Source organism: Mobula birostris, chromosome 13 (assembly GCF_030028105.1).
Source record: "Mobula birostris isolate sMobBir1 chromosome 13, sMobBir1.hap1, whole genome shotgun sequence".
NCBI lineage: Eukaryota > Metazoa > Chordata > Chondrichthyes > Myliobatiformes > Myliobatidae > Mobula > Mobula birostris.
Genome location: NC_092382.1, coordinates 5,474,874 through 5,499,401, shown reverse-complemented (window position 1 = coordinate 5,499,401; position 24,528 = coordinate 5,474,874). Strand labels below are relative to the sequence as shown.

Sequence of the window (24,528 nt, the reverse complement as noted above, 5' to 3'; positions counted from 1 at the left end):
AGATCATAATGCGAGATTGAAGCCTTTTCTATTTATTTGTGTTCCTCAGTTGAGTCAAGTTTCCCTCTGTGGTTCCAAAGCAGAAGCTCAGTTTGTCTAATATTTCCACACAATTAAAATGGAGAATTTGTTTATTCTTATCACGTACTGAGCTACAGTGAAAATCTTGCCCGACCTACCATCCACACAGATCAATACATTGCAACAGTACATTGAGCTGATATACGACAAAACAATAACTGTAACAAAGCATTATGGCTGCAGAGAAAGTGCAGTGCAGATGGACATATGGGGCAGGGTCACGTCCAGTTACATTGTGAGTTCGAGTCCATTTTATTGGACTGGAGACCATTCATTTGGCTTACAACCGCAGACAGGAAGCTGTCCATGAGCCTGGTGGTACGCACTTTAAGGATTTTGTATCTCTTCCCCGGTGGGGGATTGGGTGTTTCTCTGTCCCTGTACCTTCTCATACTTGTGCACTTGGGAATACATTTAATATTACCTGAGAAAACTCAGTGAGATTTGATTAGTGATGATCATCTTGGCAGCTCGGTTGGTCGAATGTAAAGAGACAGTACACTGTTAAATGTAAAGAGACAGTACACTGTTGAATGTAGAGGGACAGTACACTGTTGAATGTAGAGGGACAGTACACTGTTGAATGAAAGTCCCTGAACAGTGTCGATGAGCAGAGGGATTTGGATCCAAGTTCACAGCTCCCTGAAAGAGACTGCACAGATTGATCGGGTGGTTAAGAGAGCTGTAACGAGAGGCTGGACAAACTTGTGTTGTTTTCTCCAGAGCGGCGCAGGCTGGGGTGAGACTGGATGGACATTTATAAGATTACGAGAGGAATAGATAGAGCGGACAGATGACATATTTTTCCTGGGGGTTGAAATGTCTAATACATTTAGAGTGAGAGGAGATGTGAGGGGCAAGTGTTACGAGATCAGAGGTTTCATTTTGCTGTGGGTGTTACTTTAAGAGAGGCTGCAGGAGGCGGGAGTATGACGTCAGTACACTGACTGCTGGAGCTGTCAGTCTCAGAGAGAGGGAGAGAGGAGACAGAGAAAGAGAGGACGAGGGAGGGGGGAGAGAGAGAGAGAGAGAGAGAGAGAGAGAGACACACACACACACACACACTTTGGAATACGGTTCGACAACTGAAAATCTTCTGTGATTTGTATTTCGTTTTCCCAGTGTAGAACCTGCGAAATTCTTTGTGATTACTTCCTCGTTGCATTTTAATGTGGATTTACAAGTTTCCCCATTCCGTGGAAAACTGAAACTTGCCATTGTGAAACTTTCAGAACTGTTCCTAAACTTGACATTTTTGCAGCCACAAAACGCATAACACTGTTAACTTCTGTTTAGAAGAGTAGTTTGTTTAATTGTCTCTATACTAATACAGATATTAGTTTATACTAATACAGACTGAGTTTGTGGTCTATCGCTGCCGGTACATAACACAGAGTGACGGGCGGGTCGCTGGAGTCTCTCCCTGGGTTGTGGGGACCCACCGGTCACGTGATCCCGTTCGCCCCGCCCATTTAACCGCAGACGGGCAGCAGCAGCGGGTCTGTTCCCGAGGCCCCGCCCCCCGGATGACGTTTAATCACTTCGCGCATGCTCACTGTCGCCAGATGGACGGTGTTTGCCTTTCCGCTCAGTGCTGAAGCGAGCCGTCTGCGGGATCGGGAAGGGACGATCGCCTCCTTGGTCGGGGAGCCGGGGGTCGGGATCACTGTCTGCGGGCCGAAGATATCACTTTCCCATCGGTGAGTATTGAGACCGATCCCGAGCGGGGAGATCTGATGTTGGCCGCCAGCCCCGAACGGCGGGCCAATTACTCATTTAGTACCCAGTTATCTGGGCTCGTCAGAAACGTGTCGACTTCACTTAATCTGCATTGAACGACCCAAACCAGGAGCGCAGGCTGTCTCTTTCCGCAGAATTGAAATGGAAGTCCCGCCAACTGGTCACGTGAGGCTATTTAGCCCCGCCCTCCGCTTTGTGACGCAAGATCACGTGGTGTGTGCTCACACTCCCCGATGGGTGGCGATTCTCCGGGACCCCTGGTAGCAGCAGAGATGCAGAGGAGCAGATTGAGGGGCAGATTCTGGAAAGGTGCAAAAATAACAGGGTTGTTATCATGGGTGACTTTAACTTCCCCAATATTGATTGGCACCTGATTAGTTCCAAGGGTTCAGATGGGGCAGAGTTTGTTAAGTGTGTCCAGGACGGATTCCTGTCACAGTATGTGGACAGGCCGACTAGGGGAATGCCATACTAGATCTAGTACTAGGTAATGAACCGGGTCAGGTCACAGATCTCCCAGTGGGTGAGCATCTAGGGGACAGTGACCACCGCTCCCTGGCCTTTAGCATTTTCATGGAAAAGAATACAATCAGGGAGGACAGGAAAATTTTTAATTGGGGAAGGGCAAGTTATGAGGCTATAAAGCTCACACCTGTGGGTGTGAATTGGGATGATGTTTTTGCAGGGAAATGTACTATGGACATGTGGTCGATGTTTAGAGATCTCTTGCAGGATGTTAGGAATAAATCTGACCCGGTGAGGAAGATAAAGAATGGTAGGGTGAAGGAACCATGGGTGACAAGTGAGGTGGAAAATCTAGTCAGGTGGAAGAAGGCAGCATACATGAGGTTTGGGAAGCAAGGATCAGATGGGTCTATTGAGGAATATTGGGAAGCAAGAAAGGAGCTTAAGAAGGGGCTGAGAAGAGCAAGAAGGGGGCCTGAGAACGCCTTGGCGAGTAGGGTAAAGGAAAACCCCAAGGCATTCTTCAATTATGTGAAGAACAAAAGGATGTCAGGAGTGAAGGTAGGACCGATTAGAGATAAAGGTGGGAAGATGTGCCTGGAGGCTGTGGAAGTGAGTGAGGTCCTCAATGAATACTTCTCTTTGGTATTCACCAATGAGAGGGAACTTGATGATGGTGAGGACAATATGAGTGAGGTTGATGTTCTGGAGCATGTTGATATTAAGGGAGAGGAAGTGTTGGAGTTGTTAGAATACATTAGGATGGGTAAGTCCCTGGGGCCTGACAGAATATTTCCCAGGCTGCTGCACGAGGTGAGGGAAGAGAATGCTGAGCCTCTGGCTAGGATCTTTATGTCCTCGTTGTCCACAGGAATGGTACCGGTGGATTGAAGGGAGGCGGATGTTGTCCCATTGTTCAAAAAAGGTAGTAGGGATAGTCCGGGTAATTATAGACCAGTGAGCCTTAAATCTGTGGTGGGAAAGCTGTTGGAAAAGATTCTTAGAGATAGGATCTCTGGGCATTTCAAGAATCATGGTCTGATCAGGGACAGTCAGCATGGCTTTGTGAAGTGCAGATCGTGTCTAACAAGCCTGATAGAGTTCTTTGAGGAGGTGTCAAGGCATATAGATGAGGGTAGTGCAGTGGATGTGATCTACATGGATTTTAGTAAGGCATTTGACAAGGTTCCACACGGTAGGCTTATTCAGAAGGTTAGAAGGCATGGGATGCAGGGAAGTTTGGCCAGGTGGATGCAGAATTGGCTTGCCTGCAGAAGGCAGAGGGTCGTGGTGGAGGGAGTACATTCAGATTGGAGGATTGTGTCTAGTGGTGTCCCACAAGGATCTGTTCAGGGATCTCTACTTTTCATGATTTTTATTAATGACATGGATGTGGGGGTAGAAGGGTGGGTTGGCAAGTTTGCCGGTAACACAAAGGTTGATGGTGTTGTAGATAGTGTAGAGGATTGTCAAAGATTGCAGAGAGACATTGATAGGATGCAGAAGTGGGCTGAGAAGTGGCAGATGGAGTTCAACCCGGAGAAGTGTGAGGTGGTACACTCTGGAAGGACAAACTGCAAGGCAGAGTACAAAGTAAATGGCAGGATACTTGGTAGTGTGGAGGAGCAGAGGGGTCTCGGGGTACATGTCCACAGATCCCTGAAAGTTGCCTCACAGATGGATAGGGTAGTTAAGAAAGCTTATGGGATGTTAGCTTTCATAAGTCAAGGGATAGAGTTTAAGAATCGCAATGTAATGATGCAGCTCTGTAAAACTCTGGTTAGGCCACACTTGGAGTATTGTGTCCGGTTCTGGTCACCTCACTATAGGAAGGATGTGGAAGCATTGGAAAGGGTACAGAGGAGATTTACCATGATGCTGCCTGGTTTAGAGAGTATGGATTATGATCGGATATTAAGGGAGCTAGGACTTTACTCTTTGGAAAGAAGGAGGATGAAAGGAGACATGATAGAGGTGTACAAGATAGTAAGAGGAATAGGTAGAGTGGATAGCCAGGGCACCACTGCTCAATACAAGAGGACATGGCTTTAAGGTAACGGGTGGGAAGTTCAAGGGGGATATTAGATGAAGGTTTTTTACTCAGAGAGTGGTTGGTGCGTGGAATGCACTGCCTGAGTCAGTGGTGGAGGCAGATACACCAGTGAAGTTTAAGAGGGTACTAGACAGGTATATGGAGGAATTTAAGGTGGGGGGTTATATGGGAGGCAGGGTTTGAGGGTCGGCACAACATTGTGGGCCGAAGGGCCTGTAATGTGCTGTACTATTCTATGTTCTACGTTTCCTCTACGTTGTGTTGGGGAAATCTAATGTTGGCCACTGAGTCGCGTTAACTTCCCCCAACTCGCCTCGCTTCCTGAGGCTCCTCGCATTTGTCCCCGAGCTTTAGGCTGTTGACTTCTCCCCGATTGGGGTGGGTGAGAAAGAACGTCCCAGGTTGTGGGGATCTTTCATTTCGCTGCCTGCTTTACCGAGGGACTGGGAAGTCTAGGGGGCAGAAGGGTTTCTGTGATGTGCTGATCTGTATCCAAAGGTCTCTGGAGTTCATCACAGTCACGGGCTGAGCAGTTGCCATGGAAATGTGTGAAGTGTCTGGATGAGAAACTTTCTGTGGTGTGTTGATAAAAATTTGGTGAGGGTCAAAGTATATATGGCAAATTTCTTGTTGTTTGTTCTAACTTTGTCATTTTAGGATCTTTTATACAGTAGTATGTACTATTAATTCAGTATCTGTGTATTGCTGGAGGACCATCAATGATTGTCTTTGATCCCTTCTCCCACCTGGTTCCATGTGCTCATCCCTGCCCATCTTGTTCAACCTCTGTCCAGTCTCCTAACCCCACCCCACTGTCCCGCTTCAGTGATATACATCAACCATCTGGGTCAACCTCGGTCACCCTGTGTCCCACCTCCTCAATGTTGTATATCAGCAATTTTTCTTCTAACCCTTGTTGTTATTGTGAAGTGTTCTTTTGCACCTTTGGCCTTGCTGAGTTATTTCCAGAATCAGTTTTTGTTAGCTGGAATGCCAGAGGGTCATCAGGTACCAGTTGTGTTGTGCATTGGTGTGGAGGTGCTGGTTTTTGAACTGTGACTGGCTGACACACTGCAGCATTTTCCTGTCAGCAAAGAGTACTGGGAGAGTTGGTGCTTGGGCTATAATCCTGTGATCCACATTCCAGGCATATGGAACTGTCATTGTTTCGGTTTTGACTTTGGTTAGTGCTTCTACAGATGGGGCAGGATGGTCGTCCTGCAATGAAGCAGAAATTTCGAGCAGCTGGACATTGGTTGTGTGGAAATCCCAGATTGCACTACCCAGTCTGAGTTGCAGGGGTGATGTGTGAGATTTTCAGGGTCAGTGAGTGGCAGGTTCAGCTGTGTGAGGTTGGATCCTGGGGTATCACAGTTTTTGCTCCAGGTAAAATGAACCCGGGGATCGAGCTGCTTGGGTTTATGAGGTGTTGAGTGAGTATTTCTGGTCTGGGATCAGATGTTTATTTCTGGAGTTCCTTTGGAAGCAATGACTGCTAATCTGAGGAGAGGCTATGAGTAAATGGGCTATTCCGTGTTTACAGCAGTAGAAATAGACCCATGAGTTTGGTGTTCAAACTGTGTTTGGAAATCCCCCCTGTCTGTCACTTGGTGGAAATCAGACAGAATCTCAAGTTGCTGGAGATTGGCACTAAAAACTGAAAATGTTTGAAGTCATTCTGATGAAACGTTATTAACCTGAATTGTAAAGTGTGTTCCTGTCCCCACAGCTATTCCTTACCTGCTGAGTGTTTCTGGTAATTCCAGTTTCCTTTTATTACGTTCACCCTGGACTGGTTTATATTTCCTGAAATAAACCTGTTTTAACTTGGAAATGGAAATGGCTTGTTTTGTGATCGCAGTGTTATGTGGTCGGCAACTATGAATATAGAATTGAGTCAGGTTTTATAAACAAACTTAAATATTTATTAAACTCTGCTCAACAATAGTGAAAAGTAAACTAACGACTAACTTAACCGGAAGTTAACTGCTAAATGGCAGTTTAACAAACAGCCAAACTCTGGAACAGTTCTTAAAGAGGTAAATTCAAACACGGTCTTAAAGTGGTAAATTTGAAAGTCCAAGTGATTTACGCAGTCAATAAGGAGAGACTTCTCTGGAAACGGATTTCTTCAAAGATGTGACGTTACTGCTGATTCTGTCCAAAGGAAATAAAACGGATTAAAGGAACTGACCTTTTTCTGGATGCTGAACACTGCACAAACCTTTCCCAAGCTTGCAGGGGTTATCTCAGATGCAGATCACTAATTCTGAACGAAGATTCAATAAGGTCGATCTTTTATGAAACCGCCAAATGACACAACCTTTACTCAATCCTTCAGGTTCCTGTAGTTTGGTAAAGGTCTTCACTCTCCGACACTAGACTGCAAAGGTAAACAAACAAAACCTGGCAACGATTGGCAAAACTGCCAGAACAACGGTTTTACCTTAAAATAGAAAGTAAAACTTTGCTTTGAAACAAAACTACGTCATGAGATGATGACGCAGCAAAACTAACTGACGAACCAAAACTGACGAACTAACTCCGTAACAACAGGGGTTTCCCCATGTATACCTGTTGGAACAGGTCATCACATGACCTCACACTGGCAAGAAAATTACTTGACCCCACCATCACAACGCAATTACATCATGCTCACAAGATACTCCATTACTTCATGGTCATAAGACAGTCACAAGATGCCCACAAGGTATGTAACAGTAAAACAGTAAAGAAAGCACAACATTTCCCCCTAAATTATCCTGGTACCAATTTGTCTATTATTCCTGGAAATGTGTTTGTACAGTTGTTGCAAACAAGGTTTACAAGAATAATCTCAGGAATGATCGGCATTATGTATGAGGAGAATTTCATGGTTCTGGGCCTGTGCTGGATGTAGTTCAGAGGGACAGTTGGGGTGGTGGAGGGATGTATGGTCAAGTAAACCTCTTGAAAGCTGAGAAGCCTGGATACAGTGGACATGGAGAGGATGTTTCCATTAGACGGAGAGTCTGTGATGTGACAGCACAGTCTCAGAATAAAGATGCTTCCCTTTAAAACTGACATGAGAAAAATGTTTTGGCCAAAAGATGTCCGATCTGTAGGATTTGTTGCCACAGATTTTGGTCGAGGCTGCCATTCGGGTATATTTTTGACAGAGATTAATATATTCATGATTGCTAAGTAACTTTGGGGTTACAGGAGGAAGGCAGGAACATGGTGTTGGAATAAAAATCTGCCATGGTTGAGTGGTGAGGCAGACCAGATGGATCGACTCACCTAATTCTGTTCCTGTGTCTTATGTCTTACCATGACTGAATGATGGCTCCTTCTTATCCCACATCGTTCTGTGACGTGTGAAGGACAATAATAGATTGTTCACTGAGATCATTATATCTGCATTCAATGTTTAAATTTTAGTGAGTTTTGTTCTTAGTAACATTAAACAGAAATGTTTTTTTCTCCTTTTTATTGTTATTGTGCTTCATTATCTTTCACGTTAAAGTTAGACCTGCGGTGAGAGATTTATTGGAAGAAAAACCCCAACTGGAAGCAAACCACGACTGAAGATGAGGGAACAGCAACAAGAGAATCAGCCCGAGGGTTGAGAGCATCAGCTGGAGAGGACCCATCTGACTCGGAGAATCCAGTGATTCAGTCAGGGGAAAGTTTGGTGAGTCTCATTTACTCAAACACTGGTCTTTTAGACGTTGCATACTTGTACAAAGGATGGTAGGAAATAGTTGAGGTGAGACTGAATGTTCCCAGAAGAGCCAGTTATGCCTCTGTCAGACCCAGTTGCAATCACTCCAGGTCTGGTAATGTGCTTCCAGCAGCCCAGCCCTTTAAAACCACTCCCATTCTGTGGAAGTCGAATCCGGATAAAGTCACTCAGAGATCGTATAAGTACAAACTCTTTATTCCAAGCACCCGGGGCTATTCAGTTATTCGCTCAAACAGGAACAGTCCATGACTGTTCCTGCCCAATCCACTAACTGACTAACAATTTCCCTTACACCACAGATATATCCGTCCAGATACCCCCCACACAAGACAGGCTGGAGTCAAAGTTATTTGCTAAAGACAAATTACAAAATAGTCATAATGGCTTACACACACAGAACAGACTGAATCTGTCCTATCTCTATGCATGAGTGCACAGGGAGATAAGCATCCTGAAACCCCAGCTAGCTACCCTCAAGAAGAAATATGGCTCAGCGTGGCTCAGCACATCTGTTGATCATCAGCAGTTTCTTTCAGAAAAACAGGCTGCTATCGTTTAACAACGTGTTAACCCTTTTATATACTTTATCATTCCCTCCTTTTGATCATTACATGATCAACAAAGCAGTAATTTTTCACAGAGAAAGCAACCGAGTACAGCATTGACATATCAGTGGGTAATAACAGCGTACAACAGTAATTATAACAATGACATGTAGAACTATTAGGCCATAATGCAATATCATGCCCCACATATCACCGAACAGGCCTTCGAAGACCATCATTTTGACCCTTTGGTGACCCCATGTAAATCCTGTCCAACTTTCTTAATGCTGCAGTCTCCTCGGCAGTGTGCTCGGAGAGGGGTGTAATGTTAGTAGACTCATCAGGGATATAGGTGCAGCATTCTGTGTCAATAATAGCACAGGTTCACCCTTTCTCAACTGGGATAAAATCTGAAGCCATAAGATTCTGTAGGATGGTTTGCCGGATTGCAATCATTTCAGTAGATATTTCTGTTACTTGGGCCTGTGTTTCTGTCAGGGCCCCTGTAGTATTGTGGCCAGCTCCTCAAGTGCTGTAGCCAAATTGATCATCTCTCGTGAATTCCTGGCTACTCCATAGAAGAGAAAAGTGATTATCCAAAATCGCTCAGTCTCAGTTATTCCTCTCCGCTGCTGAGCACCTGCAAGTATGGCCAGGATGCATGTTTCCCAGTATAGGAATTTCCATTTAGTGTGGGCCTGAGATACCATTCCTCAAAACACTGACAGCCATGGTCATCTTTGACTGGACCACAGTTCCTCATCTCACTTCCCCGGGTGTTACTTGAGAAAAGCCAGGCTGAGAGTTCCTCACTCTGGTTGAGCGGGATTACTGACATTGTAATCGTAGTTTTACCATGCTGCGGAATTGTGACACAAACCCAGCAGACACCTAGTTCTACCTGTATGGCATAGGTGTGATAGAGAGACAGAAAGGTGTTAACATGGGGGCCCCCAGATGCTGGAGTAAGCCCTCTGAAAGACATAAACACAAATACCACTATCAACCAATACATTTTCCTTTAGTCCGAGAGAGTCCTTCTACTCAGTTCCTTCAGTAACACATTTGTAGTCTGTTCGATTTATCCACCGAGATTGCCCCTTCAGTTTCACAGCCGTGGGAGTGGTCAGTAACACCTGATATGGTCCTCTGTACCGACGTCCAAGTTTCTCTCAATCCCAGTTCTTGATCAGGACAAAATTCCCAGATTCTGTGGTGGGATAGTCACTCCTCTCTGCGGGGTAGTTCTCTTCCTTCTAAGCCTGTCGTAGCTGTGAATGTAATGCTTGGAAAATTTTGGTTAGTTGGCATATATATTTCCCCATCTCTTCCCCTAGAGTATGCACATCTAATTTTGCCGGTAGACTTTCTGGGAGCAATGGTACACAAGGTCTTGGTCCCCAGGGTGTCCTCATGGGCCGTCCATAAGTGATTTCAGCTGGTGATGACCCTGTTTTCCCCTGTGGGGTAACCCTCATGTGGAACAGGGCTAACGGTAGAACCTTCAACCAAGTGAGTCCAGTCTCCACCGTTAGTTTGGCCAATTTACTCTTCAGAGTGCCATTGGCTCTTTCTACTATGGCAGCGGCCTGTGGGTGGTGTACACAGTGAAATTGTCGCTTCATAGCTAGTTCGTTACATACCCTTTCGTTAAGTTTCACCACAAAGTGTGGGTCATTGTCAGAGCTCAGCATCTCTGGCAGGCCGTACCTAGGAATTATTTCCCATAATAATACCTTCACAGCAGTCAAAGCAGTATTATTGGTAGTTGGAATAGCTTCAGTCCAGCTACTAAATGCATCTATAATAACTAAGCAGTATCTATTGCAATGTGCTCTAGGCAATTCAATAAAATCAACTTGTAGACACGAAAAAGGTCCACCTGGTACGGGAGTCGTACCTGGTGTGCAGGGTACAGGTTACCAACTATTCCCTCCTTTTCCAGGTGTCTACAATTATGTATATAATTGACCAATATTGATAAGAACTGTGTAGGAACACAAACCTGTCCCGCTGGGGTGATCCAAAAACCTAGGTCGGGGTCTTTCTGGCATGTCGTCCGGGACCACAGTTTGTGCTCCTCCTCAGAGGCATCCCCTGAACTTCAGACTGACGTTCCTGCCCTTATCTCCTATCTAGGCCTTGGTTTGCTTACGCTGTTTTCCTGCTCTTGTTTTCAGCTCCCATCCTCCCACTCACGCTCCACTTTTAGTGTCTCCCAACCTTTGGTGTTTCTTCTGCAGTACATAACTCTATTCCTTTGTCACATGCATTATTCCTCCAACTTGCTAATAATATACTGTTCCACTTTACATCTGCCTTTTCCTTCCATTCCCTTTTCAACAATTTCCACTTCTTTCCACAGTTGTTGTGCCATATCTAATTTACTGCTTGTTCTCATGAGGTAAATGTGTACTGCAGACGATCCCAGTGGCCACATTTTGTCCCCCAACTGCTTACTGAGCACTGCAGTCAACATTCGCAAATCTTTTTCCTTGTCTGGAAACCTCTCACACACATTGTGTGGGTCTGCTCCTGTTCCAAGCGTATCAATCGACTGCAGTTGACCCGTGTTCTCTGAGTAATTTACCCGGCACAACGCCTCCTGCTCAAGTAACAATCAGATAAACTTACCCGGCCGGCACATCCTGCCCAATTCATTACTTTACCCGGCTGGCATCTCCTGCTCAATTGATAAATTTACCGGGCAAGTCTACCTCCTGTCCACTGAGTAAAGTTTACCAGGTAATACCTCCTGCCCACTAAGTAAAACTTTGCCTTCCTTATACGAGCCTCCTGACAGATTCTTTCCCGATCCCGTCAACGTATGCGATCAGCCTCGGGCGAGGGACTGTTCCTCCAAAGGAACGAACAGAGAGAGACAAAAGGTAAAATACCTATTGGGCGCCTGGTCGGTCTCCGCAGTCCCCAGAGTGGTCCAGCCGCTTACTCAGCCCGTCTGCTTGGTACTCCCTATATTGGGATCCTTTTTGTGACGCCAAATGTTAACTTTGAATCTGAATAAAACACGGGAGACCGGCTTCTTATCGTCACCACAGTTTATTGTGCATTTTCCTGCGGGAGATTGAGACCCAGTTGTCAAAGGGAAGGCACGTAAGCACTGCCACCATCTGACAAGTGGACTGACTTAGTCAGGTTACAGCTGTATATTTACACATAGTAAGCCCCATACATTACTCTTGCAAGATGTTATTTGAATTGGTACACCCAACAAGTCTGTTGGTGCAAAATTTAATTAGTTAGATAAGAGAGTTCGCGAAATCAAAGTTTTATTTACAGATGGATGTACTGTCCAGTCCTTATCAGTTATTCTCTTTGCAAGGCTGTGACTTAATTACAGTCAGATGTTCAGTCCTGTCTGTATCAGTGAGTCCTCCTTTCCCCCAGACAAACGAGAGTACGATGTACAATTTATCGATTCTTCCTTTTCTGAAGCGAGGGTACAATGTATAATGTTATCAGCTGTCTGTGTGTCTCTCTGCAAGCCGCAGAGAACTGTTATTAAGCTTGTCTTAGCTAACCACTGAAGGCAGAGTTTACTTCAGTTCAAAAATCCCTGTTTGGTCCCAATTATTCTTTTAGATAGAGGTTACATAGGTTCAAAATATTTTTTTTCATATATGCTCAATTCCTCAGGAGGGTTCAGGAAAATATTTATGTTGAATATGGAAACTGGTGTTACCTGTGTCTATTGTGGTGATGCAAGAGTTACTGGAGAATTTACAGGTGTGACGAAGTGGAGTGGTATTTGGAAATCTGACTTTTTAAAGCATAATTCAGCAAGCACACCACATATGGACAATATGCAAAAGCTGTGGTGGGAAAATCCTTCGTTATCCATTACAGGCCTGCTATATTGGTTGTGTGAGAGTGCAGATGAACTCCATCGAACCCAGAGGAGATCAAAGTTCTTATCGACAGTGCTTTGCTAGCTGTTAAAATAAATACCTCTCTATATAAAATTCACTGTGCACATGTTGTCACTGGATAAAAGAATGCACAATACAGGATTTATGTGCACACTGGTCATTACAAATTAGAGGGGACATTGGTGGGAAGGTGGGGAGACCTCCAGTGTCCTTGATGCCCTCACCTACAAGATGTGCATCCAGCTGCAGCTTGTAACCCTGCACTTTACAGAGTGGGAACTTGAAATGGATGAATTCTGGATCAGCTGGGAGTTGTAGGGGGTGATAGATATGACATGAAGAAAGGTGAGTTACACCCAAGGTGCGGGACACGGGAAACTGGGTGAGAGTCGGGAAGGGGAATGAGGTTAAATCACCATCGCAGAGTACTCTTGTGGCCATCCCACACAACAACAGGTGGATCCACTTTAGAAACTGTTGGGGGGATTACCTGGCAGAGGAAAGTCAAAGGGGTGAGAGGGGATTCGTTAGTGAGGGGAACAGAACAAGAGGGGACTAATATCCCAGTGGTGAGGCTCGCTAGTGCTAGTGTGGGGAGAGGGTGATGTGGTTAAAATAAGTTGTTGGGAGAATGGGAGCCAGAATGACAGAACAGATAGTGGAGAGGGTGAATTGACTTTATTACATACATCCTTCATATACATGAGGAGTAGAAATATTTACATTATGTCCCCATCTAAATGTGCAATGTGGAATTTACAGTAATTTAGAATAAATAGTTTGTACAGAGGACAGTCAATATAACATAGAAATTCAATTGTATCAGCATGAATTAATCAGTCTGACGGCCTGGTGGAAGATGATGTCCCGGAGCCTGTTGGTCCTTTTGCTGTGGTACCGTTTCCTGGATGGGAGCAGCAGGAACAGTTTGTGGTTGTGGTGAATTGGGTCCTCAATATCCTTTGGGCCCTTTTTACACACCTGTCTCTGTAAATATCCTGAATAGTGGGAAGTTCACATCTACAGATGTGCTGGGCTGTCCGCACCACTCTCTGCAGGTTCCTGCGATTAATGGAAGTACAGTTCCCATACCAGGCAGTGATGCAGCCAGTCAGGATGCTCTCAATTGTGTTCCTGTGAAAAGTTCTTAGGATTTGTGGCCCCATCCCAGATCTTCAACCATCTGAGTTGAAAGAGGTGCTGTTGTGCTCTTTTCGCAACACAGCCGGTGCGCACAGACCATGTGAGATCCTCGGTGATGTTTATGCCGATGAACTTAAAGCAGTTCACCCTCTCAACCCCAGATCCATTGATGTCAATAGGGGTTAGCCTGTCTCCATTCCTCCTGTCGTCCACTATCAGCTCCTTTGTTTTTGTGACAATGAGGGAGAGTTTGTTTTCTTGACACCAGTCAGATCTTGTTTAGACCTCAGATAGAGTCAGCAATCAAATGGTTGAGCATGGTGCGATGAATGTGCTGAGCTGTGTATATCACAATGCAAGAAGCATCGTAGGAAAGCCAGATGAGCTCAGGACAGGGAATTATGATATTGTAGCCATTTTTAGGACTTGGTTGCACCCAACAGTCTGAGGGATTTAGAGGAACAAATTTGTAGAGAGATTGCAGACCATGCCAAGAAACAAAGGTTGATTCAGTAAGTGATTTTAACTTTCCACATATTGACTGGGACTCCCATACTGTAAAAGGACCAGATTGGGTAGAGTTTGTCAAATGTACCCTTAATCAGTTCATAGAATTCCCGACGTAGAAGTGTGAAATAAGCTGTTAGGAAATGATTAGGGTTGGTGACAGAAATTAGTGATCATGATGCCATGAAATTCAAAATATAGATGGAAAAAGAGAGATCTGGATCATGGGTTGAGATTCTAAATTGGAGGAAGGTCAATTCTGAAGGTGTCAGAAAGGATCTGACCAGTGTGGTTTGGGACAGGCTGTTTTCTGGTAAAGGTGCACTTTGTAAGTGGGAGGCCTTCAGAAGTGAAGTTTTGAGGGTGTCTAGTTTGTATGTGCCTGTCAAAATAAAAGTTGAAAGATAACTGGTACAGGGTATCTTGGCTTTTAGGAGATATTGAGGCCCCAGATATTTTGTTCCTCTAAATGGCTCAGACTGTTGGGTACTACCAAGACTCATTAATGACTGACTCATTAATCATCATTCCACGCCCTGAGCTCATTTGATTTTTTTTTAGTCGTCTTCTGTTGGTTTCTGAAAGCTTCCCAAAAGTTTTTGCTCTTTTGTTTGCCCTTTCTTTGACTTTTATGTTGGCTTTGGCTTTTCATTTAAGTGTCAGTTGTGTCCTCCTGCGTCTCCAATGCTTCCACTTCTTTGGAATGTATCGATCACTCAGCTCCTGAATTGCTCCCGGAAACTCCAAACATTGCTGTTCCGGTGTCACACCTACCAGTTTTCCCTGCCAAACAAGTTTGTCCAGCTTCTCTGTCATACAAACAAGGAGAGGTTCAGTACAGAAACAGGCTATTTGGCCCATCTGGTCAATGCCGAAAAAACATTTATGCTGTCTACTGCAACTACCTGCACTGGGACCATCGCCCTACATACCCCTACCATCCAGGCTCCCATCCAGACTTCTTTTAAATGGTGAAACTGAGCTCATATTCACCACTTGTGCTGACATCTCATTCCACACTGTCACGACCATTTCAGTAAAGAGCTTTTCCAAATGTTTCTGTTTAATTTTCACCTTCCCCCCTTACCCATGACCTCTGGTTGTCATCCCAACCAACCACAGTGGAAAAAGCTGCTTGTATTTACCCTGTCTATACCCTCATATTTTTGTATACTTCTTACAAATCCTCAAAGCAATGTATAATTTCTTGTTTATGTTTAGAGCCTTTTTTAGATGTATAAGATGATGAGGGGCATTGATCGTGTGGAGAGCCAGAGGTTTCTTTCCCGGGGCTGAAATAGCTAACATGAGGGGGCATAATTTAAAGGTGCTTGCAAATAGATACCAAGGGGATGTCAGGGGTAGGTTTTTTACACAGAGTGGTGGGTGTGTGGAATGCACTGCTGGCTATTTGTGTGAGAGTGTTTCAGTTACTCTGGGGCCAGGAAACCATGCAGCTCAGTGAGAACCGGGAATAATACCAATGGAGAAAGTCACACTGAGCCAGGTCACAGATTGGAGATGGCAGAAATGCCCCATTCTTATAAAAAAAGGAAGAGCATCTGAGAATTTGATGGTCACTCCAGATACCAGCACTGTGCCCAGTTAGAAGATGATTTCTGTCTCCAACTTGGGCTGAACCTCACTGTAGCAGTGTGATACCAGATCACACCTTGACAACTCAAGTGATCTCATCTTAAATGTTGTCCTACACCCATTTATGGATTTTGTAACTCTTTTTACAGGTTAGAAATGACAAGGAATTTATCTACAGGAATCTCGACCACAATGCACCAGCTTTGTTGACTCTGTCCAGATATTTATGAAGTGGAGCAAGGGATTCACTCGATCATCCTTCCGGCTCAGACTGTGGGGAGGGGTTGACCGACTGCCATGCCCATCATTTTACACAGGGGAGAGGCCATTCACCTGCTCAGACTACAGGGATAGATTCACTGAGTCATCTCAGCTGAAGGTACATCAGCAATTTCACACTGGACAAGGCCATTCACCTGTTCTGTGTGTAAGAAGGGATTCAATCGGTCTTCCGACCTGTGGACACGCCAGTCAGTTCACCCTGGGCAGAGGCTGTTTGTCTGCTGAATTTGTGCAGGGGGATTCACTAAGTCATCTGATGTAATGGCTCACCAGCGAGTTCACACCGGGGAGCGGCCGTTCACCTGCTCAGTCTGTGGGAAGGGATTCATTAAATCATCTAAACTGAAGATACATCAGCGAGTTCACACTGGAGAGAGGCCGTTCACCTGCTCAGACTGTGGGAAGGGATTCACTCAATCATCCAGTCTACTGATACACCAGCAATTTCACACTGGGGAGAGACCGTTCATCTGCTCAGTCTGTGGGAAGGGATTCACTCGATCAGCTGACCTTGATAGACACCACCAAGTTCACACTGGGGAGAAGCCGTTCACCTGCCCAGACTGTGGGAAAGGATTCACTTTATTATCTCAACTACGGAGACACCAGTCAGTTCATACTGGGGAGAGGTCGTTCACCTGCTCAGAATGTGGGAAGGGATTCATTCAGTCATCCCAACTACTGGCACATCAGCGAGTTCACAACGGGGAGCGGCCGTTCACCTGCTCGGACTGTGGGAAGGGATTTATTAAATCATCTAAACTGAAGATACATCAGCGACTTCACACTGGAGAGAGGCCGTTCACCTGCTCAGACTGTGGGAAGGGATTCACTCAATCATCCAGCCTACTGATACACCAGCAATTTCACACTGAGGAGAGACCGTTTACCTGCTCAGTCTGTGGGAATGGATTCACTCGATCAGCTGACCTTCATAGACACCACCAATTTCACACTGGGGAGAAGCCGTTCACCTGCCCAGACTGTGGGAAAGGATTCACTTTATTATCTCACCTACGGAGGCACCAGTCAGTTCACACTGGGGAGAAGCCATTCACCTGCTCAGAATGTGGGAAGGGATTCATTCAGTCATCCCAGCTACGGGCACATCAGCGAGTTCACACTGGGGAGTGGCCGTTCACCTGCTCAGACTGTGGGAAGGGATTCACTCGATCATCCACCCTAATAGCACACCAGCGAGTTCACACTGGAGAGAGACCATTCACTTGCTCAGTCTGTGGGAAGGGATTCGCTCGATCAGCCGACCTTCATAGACACCACCAATTTCACACTGGGGAGAAGCCGTTCACCTGCCCAGACTGTGGGAAAGGATTCACTTTATTATTTCACCTACGGAGACACCAGTCAGTTCACACCGGGGAGAGGTCATTCACCTGCTCAGTGTGTGGGAAGGGATTCAATCAGTCATCTCATCTGCTGAGGCATCAGCAAGTTCACACTGGGGAGAGGCCGTTCACCTGCTCAGTGTGTGGGAAGGGATTTGCTCAGTCATCTCATCTACTGAGACACCAGCAAGTTCACACTGGGTAGAGGCTGTTCACCTGCTCAGACTTTGGGAAGAGTTTCTCTCAGCCATTTCCACCAAATGTGCATCATTGAGTTCACCCTGGGGAGAGGCTGTTCACCTGCTGTAAATGTGGGGAAGGATTCTCTCAATATTCTAACCTTGTGACACATTACCGGGTTCACCTGAGGAGAAAGTTTCAATGAGCTGCATGCTGGATATTTGTCCATCACTGTTGCTGAATGCAATTTCGAGAGTGACTGTCGGTGCTGAACTCTGCAATTATTGCTGCTGCTCACCACACCCAGTTCTGCACCCTGGTCACTGGGCATGGGAGGAGTTTCTTCTGCTGCACGTTCACCTTTAATGGGACTGGAGTTTAATATTCTGGATCTGAGACAAATAAATCAGTTCTATTTTAAACTCTGTCTCCGGTACTTAGTGAATTTATAACATACCTAGTGTACAGTAGAGCGTCAACTCAGGCTGGCTGGACCCTGCCAGTGATTCTGTTCCATGACAGTCCTTTTAAATCCTCCCCTATTGTTCATCTCTCACTCTCCCTGTGGTGATGGGTTCCAAAAGTCACCACTCTGTGGGTGAAGAGGTTTCCCTTGAATTTCCTGCAGACTGAAGAAGTTGAGCTGACTGCAGTTCTGTTTGAGATGTTCTTCGCCCCTCTAATCTCTGGGCTGAAGAAGAATGACATTGGGAGTTAACATCCTTATTCACGACTCATTTCCACATTATGGGTCATTTTCCCTGCTTCTAAAGAGTTGTCCACTGTCCTCTAAAGACTGAAAGCAGAAAGGGAAGCCATCAGTTAGTTGTTCAACGGAGCAGGGTCAGAAACCAGAGGCGGGTCCACGCAGGGCAGAGCTTGGGGCTCTGGATGATGGTCGGGGTAAGAACGCATGGTGAGGAGAAGGGAATCAGCAGTGGGGTATGGCAACGAATGACAGAGTAGCAATATTTCGAAGCCGATTGACAGAGAAAATAATTCGGTTGTCTGACTGATGACACAAACAATGCCTGTGGTGAGGTGCTCCACTGGTCGAGGAACATGTGTGTGCGGGGAATGGTTATATCTATTGAGGGAGTTGTTCCTGCTTGTTTATCCTGTAATATTATATCTGGATGGTTATCATTTGTGCTATTAGTAGTAATGTATTGATTATCATATAATTTGTAAGATTTTGACTCTGTAACTGAATCAGGCTTGAATTTATGGTGCTTCAATGAAGTTGTGGTCATTCATGAGTTTGTATTTTAAAGCAAGATTTTGGTGAATGATATTTGCCACTTGATTGTACCTTTGTAAGTAATCAGATTGAGTTAAACTGCTGCAGGATCCTGGAATGTGTTGGATCGTGTCTGGTTTCTCTTGCATTTTCTGCACTTACTGCGTTGTTTGTATTTCATGTATTTTCAATTTTGTTTTTCCTTTTGTTAACCACCTTGTCCTGCATTTCTGCAAGGAACCCCTCTGTTTCTGGGAAGAGGTCTCCAACTCTCAGTCAGGTGCTCGATGCTTCCTTGTCAACATCTCGTCTGCTCAGATCGTTGGGATGTCTCCCATGGAGGGTCATACTCATTCCACTGGTTAATGTTTTCTTCCACAGTTATGATTCATTTTTTCTGAGTTAGCCTCTCATTTGAGTTTCTGGGCTGTATTCCTTATCATGATTGCATACACACACAGGGAGTGCTGAATCCTGTTCAGTTTTGATGAAAAAATATACTTTCAAGTTTTATCTGACTGTTGTGTGATTTTTGTTTTTCATGTATGTTATTTCTCTTCCTCCTTCTGTCCAAGGTAGTGTTAATCTAAGTGGGTTTGAGTGTAAATAGTCTTTTCTAAAGTTATCACTTCAGTTTTTATTTACCTTTGGAAATTTTGCTGATTGAAATTGAATCAAGATATTTTCATTAAAATAAAGTCAATGTCGGTATTGATGAAATTGTTTATTGCTGTTGTTGTATTTGTTAACTATTGAGCTCTGATTGGCAGGTTTTTAAGCCTTGAACTATATTTTGTCAAATGTTTTCCCTGTTTCGCACTACTTTTTACTGTCTTTGCTTGTTGATATTCCAGATACATGGGTATCAAGAGTCCCAATGAAGGGTTTTGGCCGGAAATGTTGAATCCCATCCATAGATGCTGCCTGACATGCTGAGCTCCTCCAGCGCTTTGTGTGTATTTCTCTAGATCTCTAGCATCTGCAGGTCCTCTTGTTTCCCAGATACTTATATGTTTCTTGAAAGAACAAGCCAAGAACAAGCTGTTAGTGGGGTTGTGTGGCTCTGTTGGTAAAATTTTAAATAAAATCATTAGAAAGAGGTTGCATAGGGTTGGAAGGTGTAGAATCTGTGGGTAGAATTAAGGAACAGCAAATGTAAAAGAAATCCCTGTTGGGAATTGTATAGAAACCCCCAAACAGTCGTAAGTATGTGGTCCACAAAGTACAATGGGAGATTAAAAATGCTTGCCAAAAGGGCAATCTTACAATAGTCATGCAGGATTGTCATGCAGGTGAAAAGGAAAATTAGTGTATTGTTCTCAACTGGAGGCATTCCTAGAATGCCTACAGAATGCTTTTTTAGAGCAGCTCGTGGTTGAGCCCTCTTGGGGATCAGCTATTCTGGATTGGGTGTCGTAATGAGCCAGAATTAATTAGGTCACTTACATTCAAAGAACCCTTAGGGGCAAGTGATCTAAATATGATCAAATTCACCCTGACATTAGAGAAGGAGAAGCTAAAGTCAGATGTGGAATAAATGTGAGGCTGCTTAACAAGATCACAGCTCATGGAATTACAGGAAACATACTTGTCTGGATCGAAGATTGGCTGACTGACGGGAGAAAGAGTCAGAATAATGTGGGCAATTCTGTTTTGCTGTCAGTAACTAATGGTGTTCCGTAGGGGTCAGTATTGAGATAGCATCATTTCATGTTAAATATGAACGATACGGATGACGGAATTGATACCTGGGTGATGAACTTTGCAGCTGATACAAAGATAGGTACGGGACAGGTAGTTTAGAGCGAAGCGAGAGTCTGCAGAAGGACTTCGATAGGTTTGGATAACAGGCAATGAAGTAGCAGACAAAATACATTGTATGAGGTATATTGGGTGCAGGGAGGATATACAAGGATGTTGCCTGGATTGGGGAGCATACCTTATGAGAATAGGTTGAGTGAATTCAGCCTCTTCTCCTTGGAGTGATGGACAATAAGAGGTGACCTGATAGAGCTGTATAAGATGGCGAGAGGCATTGATCATGTGGATGGTCAGAGGCTTTTTCCCAGGGCTGAAATGGCTAATATGAGAGGGCACAGTTATAAGGTGCTTGGGAGTAGGTACGGAGGAGATATCAGGGTTAAGTTTTTTACGCAGTGAGTAGTGGGTGCGTGGAATGGGCTGCCAGCGGTTGTGGTTGAGGTGGAAATGATAGGGTCTTTTAAGAGTCTCCTGGATAGGTACATGGAGCTTAGAAAACTGGAGGACGATAGGTAAGCCTAGGTAGTTCTAGGGTAAGAACATGTTCGGCTGAGCTTTGTGGGCTGAAGGGCCTGTATTGTGTTGTAGGTTTTCCATGTTTCTAAGGGGCTGCATGTGAGGCTGCTGAACAAGATCACAGCTCATGGAATTACAGGAAAGATACTTGTATGGGTCGAAGATTGGATCGGCTGACTGACAAGGGAGAAAGAGTCAGAATAATGTGGAGAATTCTGTTTTGCTGTCGCTAACTAATGGTGTTCCATAGGGGTCAGTATTGAGACCACATGTTTTCATATTAAATCTGAATGATATGGATGACAGAATTGATACCTGGGTGATGAACTTTGCAGTTGATACAAAGATAGGTACAGGACAGGTAATTTGGAGGAAAGCCGGAGTCTGCAGAAGGACTTTGATAGGGTTGGAGAACAGACAACGAAGTAGCAGATGAAATACAGTGTATGCAAATGTCCGGTCATGTACAATTGGTAGAAAGGATAAAGACGGAGAGAAAAAAAATAAATGGGAGAAAATACAAAAATCAGAAATAGGTACTTGGGAGTCCGTGAGCAGGAGCCCCTGAAGGTTTGCTTGCAGATTGAGTTAAGGATGACAACTGTAACGTTAGCATATAGGAGCAAGGATGTGACACTGTAGCTTTATAACACATTGGTCAGTTCGCTCTTGGTGTATTGTGACCAGTTTCCGACCTCCTGTCTGAGAAAAAGATGTGCTCGTATTGGAGCGCGTCCGGAGAAGGTTCATGAGAATGAGTCTAGGAATGAAAGGGTTAACGTATGAGGAGCGTTGACCCTGTACTCACTGGTCTAGAAGAAAGAGAGGGGATTTGACCCTGTACTCACTGGTCTAGAAGAAAGAGAGGGGATCTCATTGAAACCTATCAAATATTGAAAGGCCTGGACAGAGTGGCTATGAAGAAGATGCACCCTACGCTGTGTGGGTCTGGGACCAGAGGCCACGGCCTCAATGTATAGAGCATCCACTGAGAGCAGAGCTGAGAAGGAATTTCTTGAGTCAGGGAGTGGTTAATCTTTGGAATTCATTGCCACGGATGGAGTAGAGGCCAAGTCAGTGAGTGTATTTTAAATGGATGTTCACAGATTAAGGGGAGAAGGCAGGAGAATAGTGTTGAGAGGGATAATGAATTGGATATGAAGGAATGGTGGAGCAGACTTGATTGGCTGAGCAGCCTCTGTCTCATATCTCATAGCTCATAGTCTGAAGAAGAGGCTAGTGAGGTTGCATTAGGGTTAGGGTATCCGCGCCTGGACTATTGTATTCAGTTTTGGTCGTTCTGCTGTAGGAGAGAGGACGTCAATCTGGAATGAGTGCAGGAGAGATTTACGAGAATGGTGCCGGTACTCGAGGGACTGAGTTCTGGAGAGAGGCTGGGCAGGTTGGGACTTCACACCTTGAAGTGCAGGAGATTGAGGCTGACATGATGCAGGTGTCCCAAACCCTGAGTGTACAGAACTGGGGAACGTGCGCAGTCCTTTTCCCCACTTTTGTGGAATTAACAACCAGACGGCACCAGTTCAAGGTGAGAGAGGAATGATTTAATAGGGATGTCAGGGGAAGATTATTAATCCACTCTCCCTTACGGTTTATTGTTTAACTAACTCGATGAGTCCACTCTCAGGTTAAATGAGCAACACCTCATATTACATCCGGGTAGTTTACAACCCGACGGCATGAACATCGACATCTTTAACTTCTACCTCTTCCTTTTCCTTTCATCAACACACACACCCGTCTCCTCCATTCTGTCTCCCCACTTCTCTCTTCTCCACTGTGGATCGTCTCCCTCTGGTTCCTCTTTTCCCCATGGTCCGCTCTCCTATCCTATCAGATTCCTTCTTTTCAGCCCTTTGCATTTTCCAGCTTCCACCTCACAGTGTCTCACTTCATCTCCCACCTCCCCCACCCACTCACTTTCACTCTTACCTGGCTTCACCTACCATCTACCAGCTTGGACTCTTTCCACTCCCCGCACCATCTTGTTCCAGCTTCTCCCCACTTCCAGTCCTGATGAAGGGTCTCTGCAGGAAATCTCTGTTTTGATTTATCCACCACTATAGAAGCTACCTGACCTCCTGACTTCCTCCAACATTTTGTGTTTGTTACTCTGCATCTCCAATATCTGCAGAATCTCATCGGGACAGAGTGCAGAATGCAGAGACTACATCGGGTCTCACTAATGTCGAGGAGGCCACACCTGGAAAACTGGAAACAGGAGATGACCCCAACAGGCACGATGTTGAAAAGTTGCCTCATGTGGAAGGACTGTTTGGGACCCTGACTGGTGGTGGGGAGGGTGGTTTGGGGCAGGTCTGGCACTTCATCCACTTGCAGAGTTGGCTTCCGGCCCCCTACACCCCTCCATATCACTGCAAACCTCTCCCTTTTGTGGACAACACTGCCACGTGGTGGTGATTTGCCACAATAACAGGAGCCCCTGATTTGTGGACTCCATTGTCACCAGGTGGCGCTCTGCCGCAGTAACACTGAGAGACAGAAATGTGACGCTGCAGTCTGCTGAAATGTTTATTCAAGGTTGTTTAATTCCATTTCCAGCAGACAAGTGTAACTGAGATCAAAATAGTTATTACTCCGGCTCCAATGCAGCACAAAAACACAATAGTAAAAACATATATCCACAGCTTGTAAACTGTGCACGGATTGATTGTATGTCCATAAAGTGACGCTCGGTATAGTCAAGTCAAGTCACTTTTTATTGTGATTTCGATCATAAACTGCTGTTACAGTGCACAGTAAAAACAACATACCTCCAGGACCATGGTGCTACATGAAACAACACAAAACTACACTAGGCTAAGTGACACAACACAAAGCTACACTAGACTACGTAAAATAACACAAAAACTACACTTGACTACAGACCTACACAGGACTGCATGAGGTGCACAAAACAGTGCAGGGCACTACAATAAATAATAAACAAGAAAATAGGCACAGTAGAGGACAAATTACAATATAATAATAAATGATAAAATAATAAATAAAAGTATGTCTGCACATAAGATGACAGACAGGAAATGATAAAGTAGAGGTGTTTGGTGGTGTGGAATGGGTGGGTAAGTTGGGTAGAGATATTTATCAGCCTTACTGCTTGGGAAAAGTAGCTGACCCAGAGGCTGGCCGTCCTGGTGAGGATGCTGCGTAGTCTACCCAGATGGGAGTGGGACAAACAGTCCATGAGTGGGATGGGTGGAGGTTGATTATGAAAATCAGGTTGGTGTTTGATCTCAAGAGAGGGAATTTGGAAAATACCAATGAGATGCCTTTTTGAACAGCTTGTAATTGTGCCCATTAGGGAAAAGTTAATTTTGGATTGGGTGTTGTGTAATGAACCAGGTTTGATTACGAAGCTTATGGTAAAGGAAACGTGGACTTGGTGATCATAACATGTTAGAATTCACTCTGCACTTTGAG

The 24,528-nt window shown here is 44.9% G+C and overlaps 1 protein-coding gene across 2 annotated transcripts; it reads left to right on the top strand.

The window, feature by feature from the left end:
• The first annotated feature begins 1,660 nt into the window (after positions 1 to 1,660).
• Positions 1,661 to 19,503, top strand: LOC140208284 (uncharacterized). Of its 2 annotated transcripts, none has more exons than XM_072276866.1 (3): positions 1,661 to 1,781; positions 7,849 to 8,012; positions 15,894 to 19,503. In XM_072276866.1, the coding sequence occupies exon 3, from the start codon at positions 16,288 to 16,290 to the stop codon at positions 17,575 to 17,577; it is 1,290 nt and encodes a 429-aa protein (XP_072132967.1). In that variant the 5' UTR covers positions 1,661 to 1,781; positions 7,849 to 8,012; positions 15,894 to 16,287; the 3' UTR covers positions 17,578 to 19,503. The 2 variants fall into 2 exon arrangements, with proteins under 2 accessions (XP_072132967.1, XP_072132966.1); XM_072276865.1 differs by having other exon boundaries at positions 7,845 to 8,012.
• Positions 19,504 to 24,528: the final 5,025 nt, after the last annotated feature.

What these genes read in the sequence shown, in the direction of transcription:
- LOC140208284 (XM_072276866.1), top strand. Translation starts at nt 16,288, where the DNA reads ATGGCTCACCAGCGAGTTCACACCGGGGAGCGGCCGTTCACCTGCTCA.